The following is a 24257-nucleotide window of genomic DNA, read 5'->3' as shown; positions in this document are numbered from 1 at the left end:
TTATTTATCCAGACTACCAGCAGCCCTATTGAGGGTTTCAGCGAGAGCCCTTGGCATCCGCTGGACGGTGCGAGGGCTGGAAAACGTAGACGATTCGAGAGGAGCTGTTATCCTTTTGAACCATCAGAGCAGTCTGGACTTGTATGGTGAGTGATTGTCTATTAATAGATACATATGTAAAGGCAGAGATAATGTAGTACAATACTAGACTGCTAATAGATTGCTAAATAAATAAGTATTGTCTAGGCACTCAAAATATAAATAAGGATGTAACTTGAACATAGATTGAATAGCAATTCAATGAGACCTACGTACCTAGTTTTGTATATTTTGCGATCTGTTTTGCATTTTAATTTGGATATAAGTACCTACCTATATTTTATTAATTAGAGAACTGATATCATTTCTAGATATTTGAAACGCTAAAATATGCCCATTAACGATTACTACTACTAAACAATGATCTCTTCTATGTAATTATACATAAATATACATATTTATGTTGCATTATGTTTTAACCTATTGAAATCTTTTTATAGTGACTACGCATCTGTATTTTTATTAAATTTAAAAATAACTGGTATATAATGTCAAGGCTAAACACCTGTAAAAAACAAATGTCATTCTAATGCTCTGCTTTTGAACTTCCTTAAACATGGCGTTATAAGTTCGGAGGTCGGTTGAACGCCCTTAAGGTCGCTTTTGTTTGTAGAGAAAGCGAAACCGGTTTGGTGGGTTTGGACAGATGTTTTGGGAAGATGAGATTTTAAAGGAGGCGAATACCTTAGAATCATACTGGTATAGGCATGGTATAAGTATGATGTTGATGTCGAAACTAACACACACATTCGTACAATGAATTTAAGTGCATAATATAAAGAATGTGGGTGGCCTACAATTATCAATGAAAAAAAGTGTTAAAAAATCAATGACATAATACGTGACTTATTTTGCTGCCGTAAACTTTAATTGTAGTCATTATGGAATTCGTTTTATTGATTCAGTCTTATAGCAAAATTCTGGATTTACTTACTCTACTTTGGATAGCTACATCAACCACTAATTCCAGGTGTAACGGGTGGACTGTACTTGTGATTGTCTATATAAGCTTTGTTTCATCGTTAACCCATTGCTCACTCATTACTTGGCATGGGTCTATTATGAGAGTGGTTTAGGTCGAAGTCCATCGCACTAGTCAAGTGCAGGTTACAAGACTTCATGCACCTTTGAGATTTTTTTTAGACTCTCAGGTGTGTGGTTCTTCGTGATCTTTATCTTCATCCTTTAGAAAATAACATGATTACTGATTCATATATTGATTTATTTTTGTTTAATAGTACTTGCAGTCCTGTGGCCGTTAATGGCACGATGCACGGTGGTGTCGAAGCGGTCGTTACAATACCTGGTGCCATTCGGCACAGCAGCCTGGATGTGGGGAACCGTGTTCATTGACCGCGGCGCATCATCAGCCCGCTCCGTGCTCAACAAACAAAGCGAAGCTGTGAAGGAACACAAGGTATGGGGATCAACCCTATGACATAACGGGTCGCAAAATGATAAGGGATTCGATTGGAGTTGGTCGTATTTTTGTAACTTGATTTAGCAAATGTATAATCTCACAATCTCGCTACAGTAAATGGTAACGGCTCAAATTTGGCAAACTAACTTCGTGCTTTTTGATTGACCTTTCGTGTGCAAGTTTGCCCTGCACTTGGCAGTTACTTTTATTGATACCTACAATTTTTTTTTTATTTATTTAGATAAGGTTATAATGTACATTTATACCAGGGTGGGACAAATTATCATAAGCATACAGGGAATGGAATGAATGCTTGATCATTATAAAATGTATTTATAATGGTAGAGCCATAGATTAGTAAAGATTACTCACTCCTAACAAGAAAATGTACCCAGATTTGAGAATTGAAATAGTTGCGTAAAAAAGTTTTACCACGTCTCCGTGCTAAAATGTCCCTAAAAAATTAGAAATAATTATTTATTTATTACGTAAATTACGTAATTATTAGGTAAATTCGTTATTTATTCGTAAATTTTCTCTAAAAATGTTTTTATTTGTCAAGGATTCAAAAAAAGAACTTACTAAAATAAGCCGTTTGTGGCTTCATTCAATTTCAAGGCGGCGAAGTATCTTTACGAATCTATGGGTAGAGCATTCATAAATAATATCAGACAGGAAGCTAAATAAGAGTGTATGAAAACATAGTAAAAAAATCCTAATTTTTTTCGTTTGCTAATCATAGGACGTGGAACAAAAATTTTAAGAATTCAATTTGGACAATCACGTGACGCGTGACTTAGTACTTATATCGTCCGATTTAGACTAATTGCGAAGTAACGAAACTGATTGACTGCTAAGGTAAGGATATTGGTGTCAAAGTCAATGCTTATTGTGTCTGCGTATGCAACTAACGTATTTTCCTGTAGGCGTTCATCCTGCGACCTTCGTGTACTTAGCTAATATTTACGTCACTTTCAATGCCTAGTCATAGGTATCTAGTGTGATAATGAGTATGTACCTACTTAGTGTTACGCAATTACCGACGAAATACTATTTAGTATTGATTTTTGTCTAAAATCGCGTAATATTTGCATGCCAATTGAATGTTAGTTATGTTATATGTTTTGCGCCCATATTGGTCTAAAAATATCAGCAGATATGCAAATATAGTGATTAATATTAGTAACTCTTTTTGCTAGCGGTTCCGCTTGCGTTTCATTAGATTATTTATCTCGAAATATGCATTAATTTCGATTAAGTCTTTCAATTAAAATGGATTTAAAAATTAATAGTGCTTTAAGTTTTGTTATGAGTTATGACTCATCATCATGAGTCATAAATCTTAATTTTTAGTAATTCAATATCTGAATTAGATGCCTATTATTAACAGAAATTATTTTGCTCATATTTTAATGAAATCAATAGACAATTTATAACTAATTTAATTTAATAGTTACCTGCAGTTATATTCAAACCCTTTATTTATTCTGAACAAGAATATATGTATGACGTCAATAGATACCCTATATTCATTTGGATGGCCCGTTGACACGATATGATATAATTAGGATAATGTGGGTTAAGTTATTTTAGTATTCTCTTTGTCATTATATTTTGTAGCTTTTGAAGGTGGTAGAACCCTTTGTGGTTCGACTCCGGCGGCACCACCGCCACACCTATTTCTACCTAATAACTGCAGTGTTAGGTGCTGCTGTGTTCCGGTTTGAAGGGTGTGGTAAGGGAGAAAGACTTTTCCGAGGCATTCTAGCTTAGTCCTCAGGGTAGCGGCGCATCTGTGGCCGACCTCAGGTAGGAATATCTAATCCTATCTGGGGTTTATTACAGATGTCCATGGGCGGCAGTAGCCACTTACCATCAGGTGGACTGCATGCTCGTCTGCTACTCTTATATTATAAAAAAAAAAAAAATAGCTATTATAGTCAAAAATATCTTAATATTTATATCTAGAGTAGATTATTCACGGAATTATTTTTGAACGCAATTATGTAAGTTAATCGATTTACAAGAACCTGGAAAAGAAGCGGCGCAAGAAACATTTCCAATTATTTTTACTTGTTTTGATTCGTTTCATAATAATTTATTTCTACGTTTATATACTGAATGTACTAATAATATGTTTTTTTCCGATCTTTCTTTTAATAACTCCGATTTATAAAACTTTAAATCCACACCTTTTAAAGTATGCCCTTGCCATATGGCCTACATTTAGTCGAAATGAAAGTACCTAAGAATTGTTAAATAAAAGAATGTACACACTGCACACAAATACGTCGTCCACACGTAGGTCTGTAATCTATTTAAACATGTTTACCTATCGAGTCAGTTCTTACGAAATAATACGCTATGGAAAAGTAAATAGATAGACCTTTCGAAAGTATAGATAATATAAATTCGATAAATGCATTCAAACATTGTGTTGTTGCATTTCGAACAGTGGTTCCCAACCGTTTTGTCACTAGAGGTAGAGACTAGGGTTGTCACTCTTGCTAGAGTCGTACTGGTATTACACTGTATTTTTGTGAGCAGTGTGTTATGAGCATGAAATTAATATATATTTTTGAATGAACAATTTTAATAAGCTACTATATATCTACAATGTCTTATAAGAAATAATGTTTTAAATGGTAACCCTACTAGGGGCTATTATTTCTTTAGCACAGGAAAGACGAATGGGTTGCGTGTTTTTCTATGTTACTAAAACTTCTTCAAAACCCTGATGTAAATTGTGTACGTCTATTTTATGTTATTTATGGAAAAAATGATTTTCCTTATTCATTTATATGCATGTTTTTTTTTAAATAAGTATATAACTTCATATTACCTACGTCATCATGATATGCATTCCTAACTTTTAAGCTGATTTAACTTTTATTTTTCTCGTACACGTGATTTTATTAATTGTTTTTTTCATTTTTCATGCTTCGACTGCTCTATGAAGCTGCTAAAATATCTAGGTATATGTAAATGATGTAAATGAACAAAAATAGACAAAGAAATCTACTAATTTACGCCAACATTTCTGTCCTTGACTTCTGATACTTCTCATTTGAAATTTAAATTACATTTTTGTCCTTGACTACTAATTGTAAATAACGTTCTCGGTCGTTACGCGTGTGACGTTTAGTCTAATGATGTTTAAATTACGTAAGAGTAGGAATAATCGGGCTTAACTGCACAAACAATAACTTTAAACTGTGGCCGAGGACGTACAAACAACGTTTATATATGTCAACTTCCGTATTTGATCTAAACAGCGCTTCAAATAGATGACTACATATTAGTCATTATTTTGATTTTTTTTTATTATAGTAATAGCAGATGAGCACGCAGTCCACCTGATGGTAAGTGACTACTGCTGCCCATGGACATTTGTAATCAACCCCCGATAGAATTTCGGTAATCATAGATATTTATATAATTTTTTTGTTTTTCTTTACACAAACTTGGTATTTTCGAAAGATAAGATTAAGTATCTTATCTTTCGAAAATACCAAGTATGTAAATATACTCATTGTATGTAAATGACAACACCTAGGTAGGTAGTAGGTACGCTTACTTTACCTATGCTCTATTTAAATGACTGGTGTAGGCATTCAAATAAGTTCATTGACCAATTACTTAACATTAATTATTTTCTTTATGTATTCAGAACAATGCTCCTGTTTTAATTCAAATTCGAACGTACGTTACAATGAAGTAGCTTAGGTACGTACCTATATAAGATTATTTGTAATGGGTCTTGTGTCTTGTGCGCTTTTGAGTGTTTATTGAGGTTTACTTGTAGTCCACCACAGTTGGGCTGCTACCCCCGAGGACTAGAAAAGTATGTTTCCCTTATCACACCCTTCAAACCAGTACGCAGCAGCGTTGAACACTGCTGTTATTAGGCAGAATTAGGTGTTGCGGTGGTGCCGCCGTAGTAGAACCAGAGGGTTCTACCGCCTTCAAGTCTCATTACTTGGCTCTTATATGCTTATATGTATATTAGCCAATCTCTATTATGGTCGCGGGTAGATTTTAGCTTACATAATAAATCATTGAATCGTCTTAAGTCAAGATCATGAATAAATTACTGTTTTTCTCCTCTTAAAATTTAATCTCTTAATCTGCCACTTAATTCTTCGGCTCACGAATTTACTGTCGCGCAGCTTATTTTACTATTTTCCCATCTTTATCGAGACGAAGTAGGTATTCATTGTTCATTTGTGATGCGATAATATTATTTGTGGTACACATTTCGTAGATAGGTAGGTTACGTTTTAGTCTAGCGTGAATCATTCTTTTGCGATTGTGTCAATTACGAAATAGGAAACCAAAGGTCAAACAACTTAGCATTACGTTACAATGCGTTGTTTGTATATTTTCGTGATTAGGTACCTACATGGAATTTTAATGTATTAAGAAGAAGGCAATTTATAATGACGTCGATTTACTGAATTTCTGAGATTTTTTTCTAATTTAAAAAATGTTTACTAATACTCTTTTTCTGTGCAAATAACAGTTGCTTATATTATGATTTGCTATGAATTATAATAACTATTTTATTTTATTATTGTAAAGTCATTGCCTAAGGTAAACAAAAATCAAAAACCAGAATATAAATTGGTACGAGGACCTACGTCTAATCTCTGGTGATTACGACGGATGGTTGGGAATTCCTAAAATCTACTTAAGTAGTTTATTTGTGATTTTGTACACTGTATATGCCCTGAGCCCGACTATTAACGTCTTATCGCTTACTGCATTCACAGCCCCCCACCAGGATTGTGACGAACATTGTAATTAATTCTTTCAATAGTCACACAGGATCCAATTTTCATCACTTGTTACAATTAGTTCCAACTAACTCACGTGTAATGGTTGCTTTTGCGCGTGTTTGTTAAATAAGTACGTAGATACCTTCTATAAGTGCGATACATTATAAAACATGTTTAAATAAATAGGTAATTTTCCCCAAGGTTACCCAATGCGCTAGGAGTCATGGTAGTTGATACACTCTTTTTAGGGATTGAAGGAGTCCAAAGTCCAAAAACAGTGATATAGTGATTTCGGAAAAAACAGGTCGACTAATCTTTAAAACTACTTAACTGAAAAAGCTGAAGAAAATATCAGCAGGATACTAATAAATATTCTATATTAAGTTAATGTTGTTATGACCTTATGACTTCAATCAAATAGATGTCGGAGCAGTTTAGAGTTGACATCTATAATTTATGGTTACTAAATTACTACCACTATTATAATTATTAATTATTTTATGCTTACTAAATTTTTCACTATCGAAGTACACCTTTTATCGTCAATTAAAAGAGGTTAGGCCACAATCCACCGCGCTGAACAAGTGTAACTTCACACACCTTTAAGTTCTTTTTAAATAACTTTTACCTTTTTTAAATAACTTGTGGTGCAGGTATTCTCGTGATATTTTCCTCCATCGTTATAAAAAAACCTTCGCCTCAAAAATTCTCATTGTATGCTTTTGTTACGATGAGAATTGTCAGGGTATCTGTTAATTAGCTATAATTTTAAAAGAAAAAGATATAAATTAAAAATTATTATTTCTTATATTACAGCGCAAGTTGCTACTGTTCCCCGAAGGCACGAGACATTCCGGGGAAAGACTGTTACCGTTCCGCAAAGGTGCCTTCCACGTGGCCATGGACGCGGGTGCACCTATCCAGCCGGTTGTCGTCTCCAAGTATCATTTCTTGGATTCGAAGCGGCATCGTTTTGGATCGGGTACGTAATTTTTTGGTATATATTTTAAAAGTAGCAAATTGCACAGCATAGCATGTAAGTGAAGTAAGAACGTTCACAATAATCAGTCGCAGATAAGATTAGTCCTATTTGAGGTCGTCAATAGATGCGATATTAGCTCTGAGAACTAAGTTGTAACGTCTCGTCTTTAAATGTATTTCCCTTCCATCACTCAGGGAGTTTAACAATCCATTGTGTAAAATGATTTTTGGATCAAAGAAAGGGAGTTAAGGCGGGGGAAGTCCATAGCAGTGGCTTAGCGCGGATTCCTCAAATCCGAATTCCCTACCCTCCTCTTTTATACTCCCTTCATGACATAATATATTAATCGAACATTTCGTGTTATAGAAAAATAATCGGCAATATTATTTATGGCGGTACTTTAACAGAGTGCCTACTATATTTAATTTTGTCGATAGTGTGCATCTACTCGAAATTATAGTTGAATGCTTATCTTTTGTGGACAAAGTGTTATGTGGGCACCGTAATTACGTAAATATATACTTTGGTGCTTAGTTGTTAGCAATGTGTTGAATAATGATAATATTTAAAGAGTGGGAAACAACGCGAGCTATCTTGTTTTGTATTTTTTAGGTCCGCGTTTCCCAACCTGTGGTCCGCGGACCCCTGGGGGTCCGCGTGTATATGTATGGGGGTCCGCGGTGTCATCTCCGGACCATACATAATTCGCTTATTAAATGCAAAAGGGCCGCAAAACGACAAATCAGCATACCAGTTTTATTAGAAAAACGTGATCTAAGCACAAGTTATTTTAAAAAATTAAAAAAGATGCATCCAATGATGTATAACACTATTATTAATCTATATAAAAATAGTACATTACAATACGAGGATGAAAAATTTTTTTCTGACAAGTGTGAGTTTGCAGGCCGAGCCGCAGGCGAGGACTGCAATCACACGAGAATTAAAAAAGATGCATCCAATGATGTATAACACTATTATTAATCTATATAAAAATAGTACATTACAATACGAGGATGAAAAATTTTTTTCTGACAAGTGTGAGTTTGCAGGCCGAGCCGCAGGCGAGGACTGCAATCACACGAGTCAGAAAAACATTTTTCGTCCGCGTGTTGTATAAAATTTTATATTACGGGGTCGGAAATGGGGGTTTTGCGCACGCGAAGCGTGCGTAAAACGTCAATTTACGCACGCCGTGATATAAAATACATTTTTTTTGCTGTTCATTTTATTAAGGGGGTCCGTGAAAAATGTGCTTGATTTCCTAAGGGTCCGTGGACTGAAAAAGGCTGGGAAACACTGTTTTAGGTGGATTTTCCAATTTTAAACTTAACCAAAAAACATTTTTTTTTAATAAAGTGGCATAATATCAAATAAAAAATTATACTAATTGTTTTCTTGTTTTTTTTACAGGCGATATTATTATAACGATACTGCCGTTGATCGAGACAGAAGGATTAGAGAAGGAATCGATATCGGCGGTGATGGAGAGTGCGCAGAGCAAAATGCAGCAGGAGTTCTCCCGGACGTCGGCAGAGACGTTGCAGAGACGCATACACGAGTAAATGTAAGAGGTAAGTGGACATAATAATTATTATTTGATTTAATCAATATACTAATGTCGGTCTGGTTCACTCTTTGGTTGGATACGACCAACTTGTGTTTTAATATGGTTTGTGCGTCATAAACAATTCATATAATGCCGTCGACGATGTGTTGCTACTTTTACAAAATATGAAATCGATTGGTAAAAAAATATCTAAAAAAAGTTAATCGGTAATTGTCTCATATAAAGTGACTTTTAATCTAGTGTCCGTAACAAGACGAGTAGGAATTAAAATATGTTACTATCTGAAATTAAATTTAATTGAAATTACGAATAATGTCTTTATTTCACAAATGTATTATTTTACATGTGTGCTTCACTCTTAATGGCATAATTTCAATTGTTTCAGGTAGTAAATTATATACAAGTAAAATGGGGCTGTGATAAATACAAATGTTTGTGGTAGATATATTTATAAATGTTGTCGAACAAAACATGTAACTATACACTATATTAAATTACTATTAAAGTAATACTTGGCGTTTCAATAAAACGAATATCATTTGTGTATCCCATTTAATAAAAGATATAACACAGATTAAAAAAATATGGAAATATAGCCAGATTCCACTTAAGAGTTTAAAATACAATGTTGCATTAAAATAGTACAACTACATTTTTATATGTATTCGCGAAGATATACACTTACAAATTATGTTTAAATATATCTTAGTAAGACATTAATACTCATACAAATCATACACGCTATAGAAATAAGTGGCAAGACAAACAATAATAATTGTCTCGACTTGCTTAAAAGTTTAAATGCATTACTTGCAAAGTCATTACTCATCACACTTTGTATAATATAACATAATAAATATAATGTATTGACAAAGTATACGATAGTAGATGTGGATGTCCAGGATGTGGCGAATATTTTACACAGCTTTCAGTAATCGGAGGGGTTGATGAAGATTACTATGGCAATAGGGAGCCCATACACATTGCGCGCAGGCTCTCTCGATTCTAGACGATAGACTTGAGTCTAGGGCCGTATTTGCTTAACATAAAAAGTGCTGCGTTAACGATGGCGCGGATATAGGAAAAATAAAATGAATACTATAATGATAACATAATAAACTTATAATTTGAGGAAAATCTCAAGCATGTATTGCTGTTTTTAATATTGATATGATTATACAAAATTAACTCTCAGAGCTCCCTCTCAACGGTATGGAACTCGCGAACACTGTAAGTTCGCATAGTGAGAGATTTCAGAGATTGCATATATCCTATAATGCAATAATTTCTATTGCCCATTTTTAAATAGGTAAAACATTGGATATAAAGACAAATATACGCAATATTCTTTCTACACAATATATATGTAGTCTTTCTACACAATATTTTGTCTATTAGAGAACGACATTTGGCAATTTCTGCATACTAGACATTGTCAAATTTTAATCTTCGGTAGGCAAACATAGGATATAGCTGGATTATTATCAATAACGAACATATACGCATAAGTATCCGACGTAATGTGATTTTCTACGTGTAAAAAACTATTCGATTACAAAACGTTATGTTATAAAACTTAAACTATGCTGTATTTTATAGCTATATTCATAAAACAAAAGATATGACGTAAAAGCACCAGAAATCTATAACATTCGGTGTGACTGGTTTCGACTATTTAACTAAACATACGTGTATAAGATGGCGATGAATCACATTTGTTATGACTCTGTTTATCTGATAATGATGTCATTATGGCGTAAAAGACGATATGTCTCTATTCGTAAAAACTATGAATGACTCAATGTATAAACATGTTCTTACAAACCGTTATTGGTTCACTTCTAGGCAGATCTTTCTTATCATTGCTAGCGGCTGTCCGCCCATATAGTACTACCGCTTGAGCAGGAGTTTTAACGATTAAGTAGTGTTTAACGCAATTATTACAATATGTATGCTCGGCGACAATTCAATAGCTTATGTATCTTTACAGCCGAGTGAACAATCGCCTATTAAAAGATTTTTTGAATAAAATCAAACATGTACTGCTCGTCGGTCGCCCAAACCACAAATTGCGCAACCGAGCAGTAGTGGATTAAGCGACTGCGATTGCGACTGCACCGTAGCCATCAAAATGGTAGCCTACGCAACTGTTGCTCAAGCGATAGTCGCTAATGGGTGGTCAGCCTAAGGTCCTAAGTCTCCTAGCAATGTTTCCCTTCACGTTAAAGTGATAAGAATAACCACATGACTGAAAATTCTGAAGTGCGAATCGTGATATAAATGTTTAAGTTAAGTTTAAGTTGGTAATATAAAGCAACCAAATAAACTGGGAGTTTCTTAGCATATCAATGACTTTAATTCCTTAAAATTAAACGAGAAGGAATCCTTTAATAATATAAAAACTATACTATTAAAACACAAATTTCAAATGGTGCTTACCATATCATAGCAGTTAACATTACACAAAATAAAATAAAATGTGTGTAAATATTAAATATAAAATGCTGAAAGATACATCAAACTTTTCATTCACTCATTTGACAAACAAAGTAATACAGTAAAAAGTACCCAATATTACACATTACATTATTATTAATAAAAATTGGAATATTTCACACATGTAATTTTACACTTAGGCGGTTCTTGATAGATGTGTAATTTAAGATAATACTATAAAATCAAGTGTTTAATACAAAAGGAAATATGCATATTTAGTGCACTGCCAATTGGAATGTTATGTTAAACTAAATATTGTATTATGTAGGTCGAATACCGCTACATCAGAGTAATCACGTTGTAATCCGCATAATCAGTAGCGGAGTTATCGTGCTATAGGGTACATTATTTCGACACAATTCAATGGCTAGATTATGGTTATCGACGCCATGAGGCAATTACTTCGATATCGATAAACTTAGCGTGGGTTGCACCATGTAACCTTAACCGTTACAAAAGCCAAACTAGCCGTCAAATTTATGGTTAAACAATTTATGGCTTACACCATTTTAGTTACGGTTACTGTTACCATGACGTCATAATAAATACTTAACTTTAAACGATTTCGATCGGTCGTCGACTAAAAAACGTGGTGATAGTGACGTGACACAAATGATGTTAATGACAAACAACTTGGCATAATATAGAGTGGTTACATTACATCATTATCTTCATTGTCATTGTTATAGTTAACGTTATAGTTAACGCAAATTTATCCAGCCCTTCCGTGCAACCTACCCTTGAGGTCATGGAGTGCTTTAGCCGCAGCCGAGTAGGTACCGATCAGGTGGGCAGACTTAGTCGAATGGGACCATTCCGTAGTATGAGATTACATGCATTGAGCGTATTGAACATGTCATTTTATAAAATAATACTATCACAGATAGGTATATCAAATTGTATTAATTCTTTGGGAATAATAACATAAATCGGATGAGACGTGGTTGATTTAAGGGGATGATGTGAGATGTCTGTGAATTAAAGTAATCGGCGTTTTTCTTTTACAACATTAGAACACGAGAAAACAGGGGTCCTAAATGTTAATGTTATAGATATTATTATAGAATATCGGAAAAAGTCTAATACTTTTTTTAATCTATCCTTCACACAGACACGTGTCATAAAGATTCATTTTCTTTTTACAATAAACGGTAAAATAGAGCACAATAAAATACAATAGAGACTTCGATAATTTAAACATACATACCAACAATATAAATTCCAAATAATGTAGATTAATTAAAATGCATTGAAAAAATATTCCATTCATATGGAATATTTTTTCAATATCAAAATAAACAATTTATAAAAATATATTTAAGTAAGATTTTTTTTTATAAAATATTAATCACTGCCATTGAGTTAACACGTACTTTCACGTACTAGGATATATTTTTTTTAGAAAGACGATTATTCTTAATTAGATAACTGCGCACGCGCATGAAATGCAGGGGTGCTTTTGTTACTCCGGTTGCGTTCTGTTGTCCTCTTAGCAGCGGTGAGGATGGTCACCGGGGGGATTTTAGTGCAGTAAAAATCCCACATAACCCCGTGTCGCTCCTACGACACTGGGTACCTATTGAAGGTTTCCCCTCGTCAATAAAAAAAGGGGGTGCTTTTGTTACCATAATGCAATCAAGTAATGCGCAGATTTTGTTTTACTTGCTACTTCAACTACTTCTACATACGTAAAAAAAATGTTGTGAGGCATATATAATGGCAAATAAATAAACCCCTAACATAACAAATATGATGAGAGCATGCATCGGTTTGCACACATGCTCATGTAACAAATCAGTCTAGTGGCATCTTCTAGTTCCTAGTACATATTAACTCAATGATCTCTACGTAATATACTCGTGGTGGTTACATTATTGTTACAGTCTCAAGACGCGCGTGTTTCTTCCCAGAACGGAGAACGTCGTAATCCACCAATAAATGCAGATTTATAGACTTGCAACGACTTTAAGAACATTTTCGTAGTGATTTATTTCTGACTGCCAGTGATACTTTACAAAACTTCTATTACTACATTAAGTAATAATTAGATAGAATATGTTTCAACTATATCCTATATTATATTTCTGAAAATTGCATCTCATTTTGTTTGAGACACGGAATTGTTTTTTTTTACTACAATTATAAAGTATTTTCTTGATGAGATATTTTAGTAAACATACGGGTTTTTAACAATATCATTCTTGAGGTTAAATCTGTGTAATTTTAAATTATCACTGGAATCTAGTGTGACGTTTAGATATTCTATAATTCATAACTAAATATACCGCATACAATTAAAGAAAGTAAATTAAGTAGAAGTAGATATCTGTAATTTCATTTCCAACTAGGTAAGCTAAGCTCATAATAATATAATAACAATATGCCCGTAAAAACTAAAAAAAAAAAATTGAAAAATATCTTTACAAAATTTTGAAATAAAGAGATTTTAAACTTGCTATAAGTTAGTCTTTTTGATGTTACAGATAAGTACATCTAGAGGTCTTTAACTTTCATATTCTTATTAATAGTTTCGAGAGCTTCAATTCTTATAAGATCTTACAAGAGAATCACTAAGCGACAGTGGAGATGAAAACGTTTCAAAACTTATTTGCATGCAAGTGCGTACACACATTGAAAGTGAAACTGGATTAAATATGTATGCAATGATATAACACATGATTGAAATTCTACACAAACGCTACAACTTAGTAAAGCTTAGAATATAAAAATATACAGAATACTTTCGAACGAATAATGACACTGTTTTAAGACGCCGGTTTGGTGCCCTATTTGATTATAATATCTTAATGTTAGAGGCCGTCGCTCCTTTTTCTTTTTATGTTTATAATTACGGCATCATTAGCACAAACACAAAGTTTTCGCGCCCTGTAACATGTAATGCTGCATCTTCCACCCGTTTGCCAAACCTCAACAAATCGTTACAAATTCAAACATGCGGATAGAGCATTTGACTTTGTTTGTGTATGTGTGCAAGCGTTTACATCCGATCTAATGGAGTGTTGGTTCTTTTTTAGCAAATTAAAGGGAATTTGACGCAAGCGCTTCCGATGCATCTACATGTTTGTGCGCTTGTAGAGAGTTGGAGTTTGGGGCAAGTGGCAAGCGTGTAAATGCAGCATTCGTTTTAAGTTGCCTTGATGCGTTTTTCTATTACAAATGTCTGTTGAGATCATGTTAAAATTGTTTATAGCACAGTACATACAAATACATTGGGTAGGTTTCGTGCGTGCGTTACGAGCCTTCTACATTTTCTCAATCTAAGATCGTAAATGAACTGAATCTTTCGTATTCAAGTCATTGTAAATATTGCGTCACGTCTGCACATGACTCTTTCTACAGACCTTTGGTAGGATGACCGCATGTATGAGTAATGTATTGACTGCGCAATTGTGGCATAATAACTTTTATTTAACGAATAATTAAATTATTTAAAGATATGGCGCGTATATAATTTTCTTTCGTGATGCATGCAAGGGTATTTTATTCTTTTTTTTTATTTCTTTATTAAGTCATTGTCGTTAACTTTACATCGTTTGGATACGCAGTTACGTAATAATTTATTTTTAATTAAAATATTTTTTATAAATTCATGTTAACTTTTGTCTTCGAAAATTATTTTACAAAAAACAACCGTATATTAATATTGCACCAGAGTCACGGCAAAATATTAATCAACAACTAAATATTCCAATTTAACTAAAATATTATATGATTTGTGTGTTAATTTCAGATAATTCAAAGGGTTAAGTTAACTATTGACTATTTAATGGCGATTGGAATGTCTCCATATAAGAATAGAAAAAATCTACACAATTACCGTTATTAATAATCTCAAATTACCGTTTCAAAAGTAATTTTTGTTAATGATACTGAAGTCTGTCTAATATAAGGTTAATAATATATAATAAACTTTCCTAATGGGCAAGATAAGAGTTTCTTACACATCTTACAATAACTTTAAAACAGTACAAAATGTATGTATACTACATTTATATAAAATACACTTGATATAGACAAATAACACACACAAATTTTTTATACAAAGGATCATTTGCTACAGGAACTCTTCTTTATCAAAAAAAAAAATAAGAATTTTCATAACTGGTAACAATATGATTTTTTTAAATGATCCACGTTTTTCTAAATATAGGTAAGCGTTAGTATATAACTTTAGAGATGTATGTTACAGAAGTCACGAAATTACACTTTTACTTATCGATATAATATGCAAAAATCATGCTTTAGATATGCATGACTATATATTAGACTCGAAAATAATATCTATAAAATATTTCGGAGTCCGCGCAATATCACATTACTTCAATACTAATAAGGTATTACCAAACGGTGCATGATCAGTCTGTTGTGGCGAGTGGGTAGTTTGGTGGTAAAGAACTTAGTACTTCCTTTGATAACTCCTTGTAGGTCATCTCCATGAGATTTCTGACCTTGGTGATGAGTTCCGGCACGTCTTCCATGGTCAGACCTATTGTTGGTATCGGGTCTAAGCACTGAATGACTGCATGACCTGAAAACGTGTATATTACTAATTAGAATTAGGTTTAATCAGACATGGGTATCAGTCAATCCTAAATAGAATCCTAGTCTTATATGAGGTTGGCCTTTGGTTGTCGTTGTTTGGTTTTTAAATCAGAACACTACTGTGTTCTAGAGGTACTCCACTTAGAGGTACTTCTCTTGACACTACTGTTACGAGGCAAAAATATGTGTAGCTTCGAAGGTTTTACCACCTTTAAAGATTGAAAATATTTTTAATACACAAATTACTATGGAAATCAGGGATTTCTCGTGTCTCCAGAGTAGGACGCTGAAATTACTTCCACTAAGCTTATTTTACCGCTATAAAGTGCAGATAACATTTACCTTTATTGAAGATGTATTTTTTCCTGTTAATAAAATAGTACGGGGAGAATACCACAGGTATGATCGGTACTTGTGCGGCAACGGCTATGTTGAAAGCACCCTTTTTAAAAGGTAGCAGATTTGTGAAGTCTTTATTCCTCGTGCCCTCAGGGAACAGCCAAATTTTCACCTGAAATGTATGTTATTTTTCATTTTATTTAATTTTTTCGACGAAACGATGATTTGATTTTGAGTAAAGTTTGAGTTTTTTGTCTAAGACACTTTAAAGGAGGCACTTTATATTTATATACGATGGGCAGGATATATAGAAAGAATGAGTTAAACGAGAGTACCCAAACGTCTACTAAATGTTAAGCCAGATGGGCAAAGAAATCGTGGAAAGCCAAAACTCAGGTGGCTAGACGGAGTTGAACAGGACCTGAAGAGTCTAGGCGTGACAAATTGGAAGAAATATTCTGGACCAGGCCGAGGCCCACGCATGGCTGTTGCGCCTTAGATGATGATGATGATGACTCTATAGGAGGCAATGGTCACTTGAAACAGAACCATAAATTGTTCCAGGTTGAAAGCAAAAGTAACGCAATGCCAGGCCTTGACTGTCGAAATATTGTTGTATAGGAAGACATGATAGTTAGCCATGATGCGTGTACGACACTTTCAGTCTAAAATATAAACGGGGCCTTCTAAAGATATATACCACCATATCATTAAAGTTTTTATGTTAATAACATTATTATTTTCCAAAGCTAAAAATTAATCTAGTAACTTTGCCTGAACGCTCCATAAGGCGCTTTCTCTCGCCTCGAAAATCGTTAATTCTGAGGATATTGATAAGGACAATGGTACAAAATTATTAAAATCGTGTATTGTCATCGGTTTTAGATAATTCTTCAAAATTTTGAATTAAACTGAACGTTCAAAGTGGATAGAAATCGGGCTCAAAGATTCCGTTACTGTTACGTACATACATACATACAAACGTACAACCCAAGCTAATAAAAGCGTGTTAAAAATAGAACGCACTTAGTGCGTAATTATCTGAAATTCTCAAGTAGTAAAACGAAATCATTGTCCGTCATAACAAATATGTAAAAAATATTTTAATTATGATAATTACTCACGATAAAAGAAACTATTCGAGCATAATTTTTGTGGCTTTTGCACGAAAATCGTAGTAGTCATTAAAATTTATACATGTACAAAAATATCAAATTATTATTTATGAAGTCTACAATGCCAAAAAACATAATATACATAGTTTAATTTTTATTGCGTGTTGGAAGGTTTTGACGTCATAACTGCCTTAACATTGAATTCATTGGAACTTGACTCGAGCCTTAGATTTCTTATAGAAAGCTTGTAGATATAACAGGTTCTATAAATATTAGCATAGCAATGATAAGAATGTTATCGATTTGATGGTCAATGCCTTCGCAAATCGTTTAATTATTTATAGTTAGTTCATTTCGTATAAAGACGACCTTATTTTGTTAATGGAATTGATTTTCACAGCTCCAGTATCATGTGAGTATTATATAATATTCTTATGAGTATTAATACTACAATTAGTTTATTATATAACAGAAAAAATACGCGAATAGAACTATAAGTGCCCAAATATTGATCTTAAGAAAATATTATTTTACTAGTGTGGTTGACTATGGTCTAAAGACTCTAAACACTAATCCTGTTCAGAGGTGGGATAATAAAAAATACACAATAAGTTGACGCAAATTATTCATTTTCAAAAAAAAAAAAGATTTTATTTAGTACTTATATTGTCAAACGTATTATCAGTCTGAAGGTTGACTTTATAAAATAAATAATCAAACAAAGAATAATCTTTATCGCATATAAACCTGTGTGTCAATAACCTTAACTTTGTTCACTTTTGCCCGCTACTGTTATAATAAACAATCTTAATAAATTTTTACACCAAAGTGAAATCAGACTAAAAAAATTCGAACTTAAGTAGGCAAAAGTTGTCAAATTTCGAATCTTGTTAATCAAAAATTGGTTAAAGTAGATTATAAATAACGAATAATTATGTACTATTTACCTATAGTAATTATTACTTTAACCAAGTTATTATTATATTAACACATTAATTTGGTGATGCTCCATTGCAATATATCAAGTACCTACGACCAAATATAGATAAAATTCTATTAAAATTGACATTTTTATAAAACGACCTTCGAAAGATAATAAATTCACAGACAAACATAATTTGATGTTCTCCATGAAAATTCCATTTTAAATGATAATTAACTGTAACACATTTTGACGAACCACAAATGTAGAGACAATATGATATTTTGATAAAAATAACGTATTATAAGTGTGGATTATACAGGTTTTGTTTCAAATTTTCCACGGGATTATTAAATAAGCCATAGTGAGGCATTTTTAGAGAGTGCCGGAGTAAGACTATTTGATGGCCTAAGGAAACTACACCTTTGGGCCCCCCTATTCGTTAGTAAACTAGTGTTGGTCTTAAAAAACATATAGGTACCTCGCGCGGACATCCGAATAGCCTCACCTTTCTAGTGCCAGTCAGTATATTTTTTGTTGTATTTCTGTTGCCTCCCAAAATGTGCTCTAAGCAATTGCTCAATATGGTTATAGGCCAATCCAGCACTGTTTTTAGGCAGTCAGTAAGAAAATATTTATAATTTGCATTCGCCATATAATTGACATTAATTTTATCGCTTTCAACGCCCACTGACTATCTCATTATTAAAATACAATTACGTAGCTTTAACAATTATACAATTAAAACTGTTTTCATACCTTGTTCTTAACCATGACTTCTGAAGTTATCTTGAGTTGTTTATACGCATCCTTAGAGTTATTCCTATCGATGAAGACCACACCAGCGAGATATGCCGCCAGCCCGAACGGCCACACGTAGAATATCTCCTTTCTTGCGACCGCTGTCATCTTGCCGGCCACGTGCCAAATGTTAAAGAGCCCTGTAATACGCATTTTAAACATATTACAACTAGAAACATCTTCGGTGGTTTTTTTTAAGAATGTAGAATGCCTTTTACGGGAACAAAATGAGATGAGCTCAGTAGATCTCAATATTATCTAAGGTTGATTATAGATGTCGATGGGCGGCAGTAGCTACTCACCACCAGGTGGTCTGCATGCTCGTTTAGTGCTGCAAAGCTGGTTATGCCCAAGAATCCAATTAGCAAACTTTTGCGTATCAGAATGATAGGGTTACGGGTTTTATTTTATAGATGCATATTTTAGCTATGACTTTGTTGAGGCCATTTACCTTGAATATTTACATATTTAACAAAATATAAAATAATGTTAGTGTATTTATTTATTTTATTATGTTATCAAGTTCATCCACTTTGTACTATTTTGCAAGGTTCATTGATTAAGATTATTGATTTATTATAAAAACATATAATATTATTATAACTTTACTTCTCGAATCTTCAAGAATAAATTTAAATACTTAATTTTATTTTATAAATTAATTATTATAAATAAATAGTATATCAGGCTAATTTAATGTATAAAATGTGTGTGTTTACTTATGTACTCACGTAAGAAGTTAGCGTATTTAGAAAATAAGTGCGTGCATCGAACTGTATATACGCACAAACAGTTAGTGGATTGTTAAAAAACAAAAACGATACGACAACAAAAAAACGACACGACAGTCGACACTACGTATCTTGTCGTATCTTACCTACAAAGCAAAGTATTTCAAAGTAATTTGGTAGCTTTTTTCGTGAAACTTGCAATATTCAATAACAAACTTTATGGTGTCGTTTTTTTCTGATCGTTCTGCAAAAAATACAGTCTTAATTTTTCCCACATGACCTGTCAAGAGTCTAGGTCTAGGATCATACTATTCATACATATTTATCGTATCTTTATTTGTATTATACAAATTTAGTGTTCTGCACATATAGGACTAGGATACTGCCTACGCCGTCCGTTCGTCTGTTCTAATTTAGAGGAATGCATATCTGAAACCATAATAACTATGTTGTTGTTGTTGTAACCAGTTGTTCGCAAAAAACTGTTTTGGTATAGCGGAAGCTGTCGATAAAAAAATGTAAAAGATTGAAGGGTTCCGCTAATAAAACGAGTTTTTTCAACGTCCGCTTTTTGTAATTGCTCTATTATAAAAATTATAATTAATTTATGTAATCATCAAATTAGACGCAATTACGGGGCAAATTAAAATAACAATAAACATCGACAAGTGTGAGTCGGGCTAATTTTATTAAAACTAAACATAATTTAATTTATAACCAAATCATAGGTATAAATATATTAATAAACATATTTTTTTATTATACATAATTATTATGAATATATTGTATAGGACAGAACCCTAAGTTTTTCCTCTGACTCATTGAGAATTTGAAGGTGGTAGAACACTTTGTGGTTCGACTCCGGCGGTACCACCACCACACCTATTTCTGCCTCATAAGCAGTGTTGAGCGCTGCTGTGTTATGGTTTGAAGGGTGTGGTAAGGGAGATATACTTTTTCGAGGCGTCCCAGCTTAGTCTTCAAGGGTAGCGGCGCACCTGTGGCCGACTCCAGGTAGTAATATCTAATCCTATCTGGGGTTGATTACAGATGTCCATGGGGGGCAGTAGCTTACCATCAAGTAGGCTTACCATCAGGAGGACAGCATGCTCGTCCGCTAGTCCCATATTGTAAAAAAATGAGCAATATTAGTTGTTCTGAGCAGACTATGTATATCTGGATGAGTCAACCTGAATTTCATTACAAATGACTTCCTCCTACACTGTATCATAAATAGCACAGCTTCATACAAATTGGATACTAAAAGTGATTACATTTTTACACAATTACATAAATAATGTTTTTGTTTGGACGTTAATTACAAAATTAATGCACAGTGCATTTTAAATTTGACTTAACTACCAGCATGTAGAATTTTTTTGTTTTCATACATATTATGTTGTTTATAATGTAAATTTGTCTTGTAAAAAATTTTGAATACATGGAGGATTTATCTTTGACCATGATTTTAAAGTAAATCATAACTAACCACCTAAAGCTTCATTTAATAATTTAAATTTATACTATTGAATTGAAATACTATTGAAAATACCAGTAAAACAGAGGAGTTTTTCAATATTGGAACTTATAGTTGAGCACAAACATCCCTACATGAGAGGGTATTATATGTGGTAAATATCATTAACCATGAATACAATCTCAATTTTGTACTAGTAGGAGATATTTTAATATTGTAACACGTATGTGTCCCCTACATTGGTATGCTGCTTAGAGATTTCGGGGTTTGAACCTTCGTTCGGTTTGGTTTTTTTAAGAGATCACAGAAATTCTCGTGTCACAATGTTAGTTATTGTACTCCTTCGAAACGGCTTTACCGATTTTCACCAAATTTATTTGCATATTCAGTAGGTCTGAGAATCAGCTTCTATCTATTTTTCATACCCCTAAGGGATAAGGGTTGTTCACCCTTAACATTTTTTTTTATTTATATGGCAACACAATGTTTGCCGGGTCAGCTAGTTTTTATATAAAAACATATTTTGGATACACTTACCAAGAATATCAATAGATGACTGATGGTTGGATACAATAACTGCTCCTCGGTCCTCAGCTAAGACCTTGCCGTTTCTAAGATGCCACTTCACTTCTATGATTTTAGTCACATTCTTTATAATTTGTGTGGGAACCCTGTAATCAAAATAGCAGCATAGCAATAGCATACAAATTCAAATTGTTTGTTAATAAAAATAGATAGTCAATTAGAAAATTTTAAAGTGTTTTAAAATGTAAACAATGTTTAAACTACAAATAATAACAATATTTGATTCCTTATATCTTATTAAATTGATTAAAAGTCAGTTTTATATAATTTTTTTTTTATGCAACACAAATGTATTAATATATTAAAAAATATTTTCATATTTAAATGATAATTAATTTATTTTGGTCCCATTCTTCTTTCTACTACTTTGGTTCACTTTTGGCCAACTTTTACATGCCTTTATCTGACCTACTGGTCAGAAAAGCAGAGGGATGGATGACGTAAGTTTAGTAGGATGTTTTCATACAGACACATATTACGAGATATTGCAATTTTTTTGCAGCACAGGTATAAATAATTTATTCTTAACACTTAAATAACACATAAATTTTATTTCAATAATAAAAACAAGGAAGAGCAATTAGGCATGTTCTGAGTGTTGAGTAAAATTAATTTAAAAAAATATTTTTATTAGCATGATAATCCTCTTAATGCAACATATTAACATTGTTCCATGAAAGTACATACTGGACAGCAGTAGTTATCAATATAGGAAATGTTGTATGGTTGCTTGAATTGCCTTACATAAGTCATTAGCTAGCCGTTGCACTTGGCCAAGTGTAACTGTAATAATTGCTGAAGTGCATATGATTATAGAAAATTATTATTGTTTTGAAACTAGAAATACGTTATTGTTTTATATGAGGATGGTGCCTATCAAAATAGGCAGATTTCAAAAAATCGATCATACTGATAAAAACCAAAATATAATTTTAATTTTCTATTTCTTTATGCACGAGAGTGAAATATAAAAATTTATTGTAAAGTGTAATAGATTAATGTTATTAATTTTAATGAAAAGCAATTTCGAAGAACTTTTAAGAATTTAAGATAACCAAAGAAATATTTACTGTATTAAATTTATAAATTGCGTTTTGAAACATTTTTTAGGAAAAATATTTGTAAGTAATTCTATTATATAAAAATATTAGTAAGAATCTAAATAGTTGAAAGTATTTTTTTAATTATTTATCAATTTAATAATAAAATCTATTTTAATCACACTTTTATAATTAGACGGAATTATTATTTACTTACAATTTAAAATTAAAACTTAGTGTAATATATTTAATTATAATGTACTTACAAAATGTTCTTCACGTTTCTTGGATTAAATACAGAAAAAGGTATTGATATTAATCCAATAATCGACGTCCAAATGTAGAAGATGAGAAATTTAGATTGAAATTTCACGTAATTCGGCGTCTCCGAAAACAATTGTTTCAACACATAGGTTGTTATACCTATTATAAAAACGTAAATAATTTTGTCCCACATAGTCGTTATATTCAATTGTTTCCACAATCGTAATAATTTAAAGATGCGCCCGTTTAAGCACTTGAGTCAATCAATTAAAAACACAATTGTTCCCGATACATTGATTCCTTTCTTCTTAATCTGCAAATACCACAATGTTTTTATAGAAACTTTTCTAATATTCTTTAATTTTTATATTGTATGAAAACATAAAATAAATTAAATGTTGACTAGAACGAAAATAAAACTGACGCACAACAACAAAGACCACCGTCCTGTCAGATATGTGACACTGGTTTATAAAAATGCCGCAAAGGCATCCTCTCTATACATTCCACAGATTCGTAAAGTGTGCGTGTGTCAGCCTTAAATGACTACGCAAGTCTGTACCACTGTGTACGATTAATGTTATCGAGTTATAAGCATGTTAATTTATTGTTTTTTATTCATGTTTAATAGCAGTTTCCTAGGTCAAAAAAATGGCTTCCTTACTTTAAATTCATACGCCATCTAGTGTCGGGCAAGAAAATAGACACAGAATAGAAACTAATAATGTTTTTAATAATATCATTATCGGTGAATGGTTTACTATTTTTACTGAAAGGATCTACTGAAAAGGATTTGTAATTTCTAATATCATATTACATTATCAGTTATCACTTATCACACATTAAATGTATCCCTATTTTCTAACCTACTAAATTCTTTATACGGCATACTTAGGTATTTTTTTTTAATTACTACTTTGCAGTCATTCTAAATACGCCCTTTACATAGTAATATGTTTTTATGTGATGCGCGATTACATTTAAAAATATTGTTATTCCATTGTGGTATTCACCTCCTAATTACTGCTTAACTTTAAAAAATATATTGCTTTAAATCATAATTATACAATTAAAC

At 32.6% G+C, this 24257-nt stretch overlaps 2 protein-coding genes across 7 annotated transcripts in view; one reads left to right on the top strand and one right to left on the bottom strand.

Annotated features, from left to right (window-relative positions):
* The window catches only part of AGPAT2 (1-acylglycerol-3-phosphate O-acyltransferase 2), a 34989-nt gene extending 25629 nt beyond the window's left edge, over nucleotides 1-9360 (top strand). For all 4 annotated transcript variants that reach the window (XM_073080129.1, XM_073080131.1, XM_073080130.1 and 1 more), the window contains 5 exons: nucleotides 13-146; nucleotides 1338-1516; nucleotides 7114-7279; nucleotides 8693-8853; nucleotides 9235-9360. In XM_073080129.1, coding sequence (XP_072936230.1) covers nucleotides 13-146; nucleotides 1338-1516; nucleotides 7114-7279; nucleotides 8693-8844 — 631 coding nt within the window. In that variant the 3' untranslated portion in view covers nucleotides 8845-8853; nucleotides 9235-9360. The remainder of the gene's footprint in view (nucleotides 1-12; nucleotides 147-1337; nucleotides 1517-7113; nucleotides 7280-8692; nucleotides 8854-9234) is intronic.
* A 3647-nt stretch (nucleotides 9361-13007) lies between these two features.
* On the bottom strand, nucleotides 13008-23742 carry LOC140747581 (1-acyl-sn-glycerol-3-phosphate acyltransferase alpha-like). 3 transcript variants are annotated; one of them, XM_073080125.1, is made up of 6 exons: nucleotides 23611-23742; nucleotides 23185-23495; nucleotides 21831-21964; nucleotides 19044-19225; nucleotides 16251-16419; nucleotides 13008-15894 (listed from the first exon to the last, which is right to left on the bottom strand). In XM_073080125.1, the coding sequence occupies exons 2-6, from the start codon at nucleotides 23373-23375 to the stop codon at nucleotides 15722-15724; spliced, it is 849 nt and encodes a 282-aa protein (XP_072936226.1). In that variant the 5' UTR covers nucleotides 23376-23495; nucleotides 23611-23742; the 3' UTR covers nucleotides 13008-15721. The 3 variants fall into 3 exon arrangements, with proteins under 3 accessions (XP_072936226.1, XP_072936227.1, XP_072936228.1); XM_073080126.1 differs by having other exon boundaries at nucleotides 23607-23727; XM_073080127.1 differs by lacking the exon at nucleotides 23611-23742 and having other exon boundaries at nucleotides 23185-23600.
* Between the last annotated feature and the right edge of the window lie 515 nt (nucleotides 23743-24257).

Source organism: Epargyreus clarus, unplaced genomic scaffold, assembly GCF_041222505.1.
Source record: "Epargyreus clarus isolate Ecla_fem2 unplaced genomic scaffold, WU_Ecla_fem_2.2 ptg000014l, whole genome shotgun sequence".
NCBI lineage: Eukaryota > Metazoa > Arthropoda > Insecta > Lepidoptera > Hesperiidae > Epargyreus > Epargyreus clarus.
The sequence above is the reverse complement of the archived record's forward strand: the minus strand, read 5'-3'. Positions and strand labels throughout refer to the sequence as shown.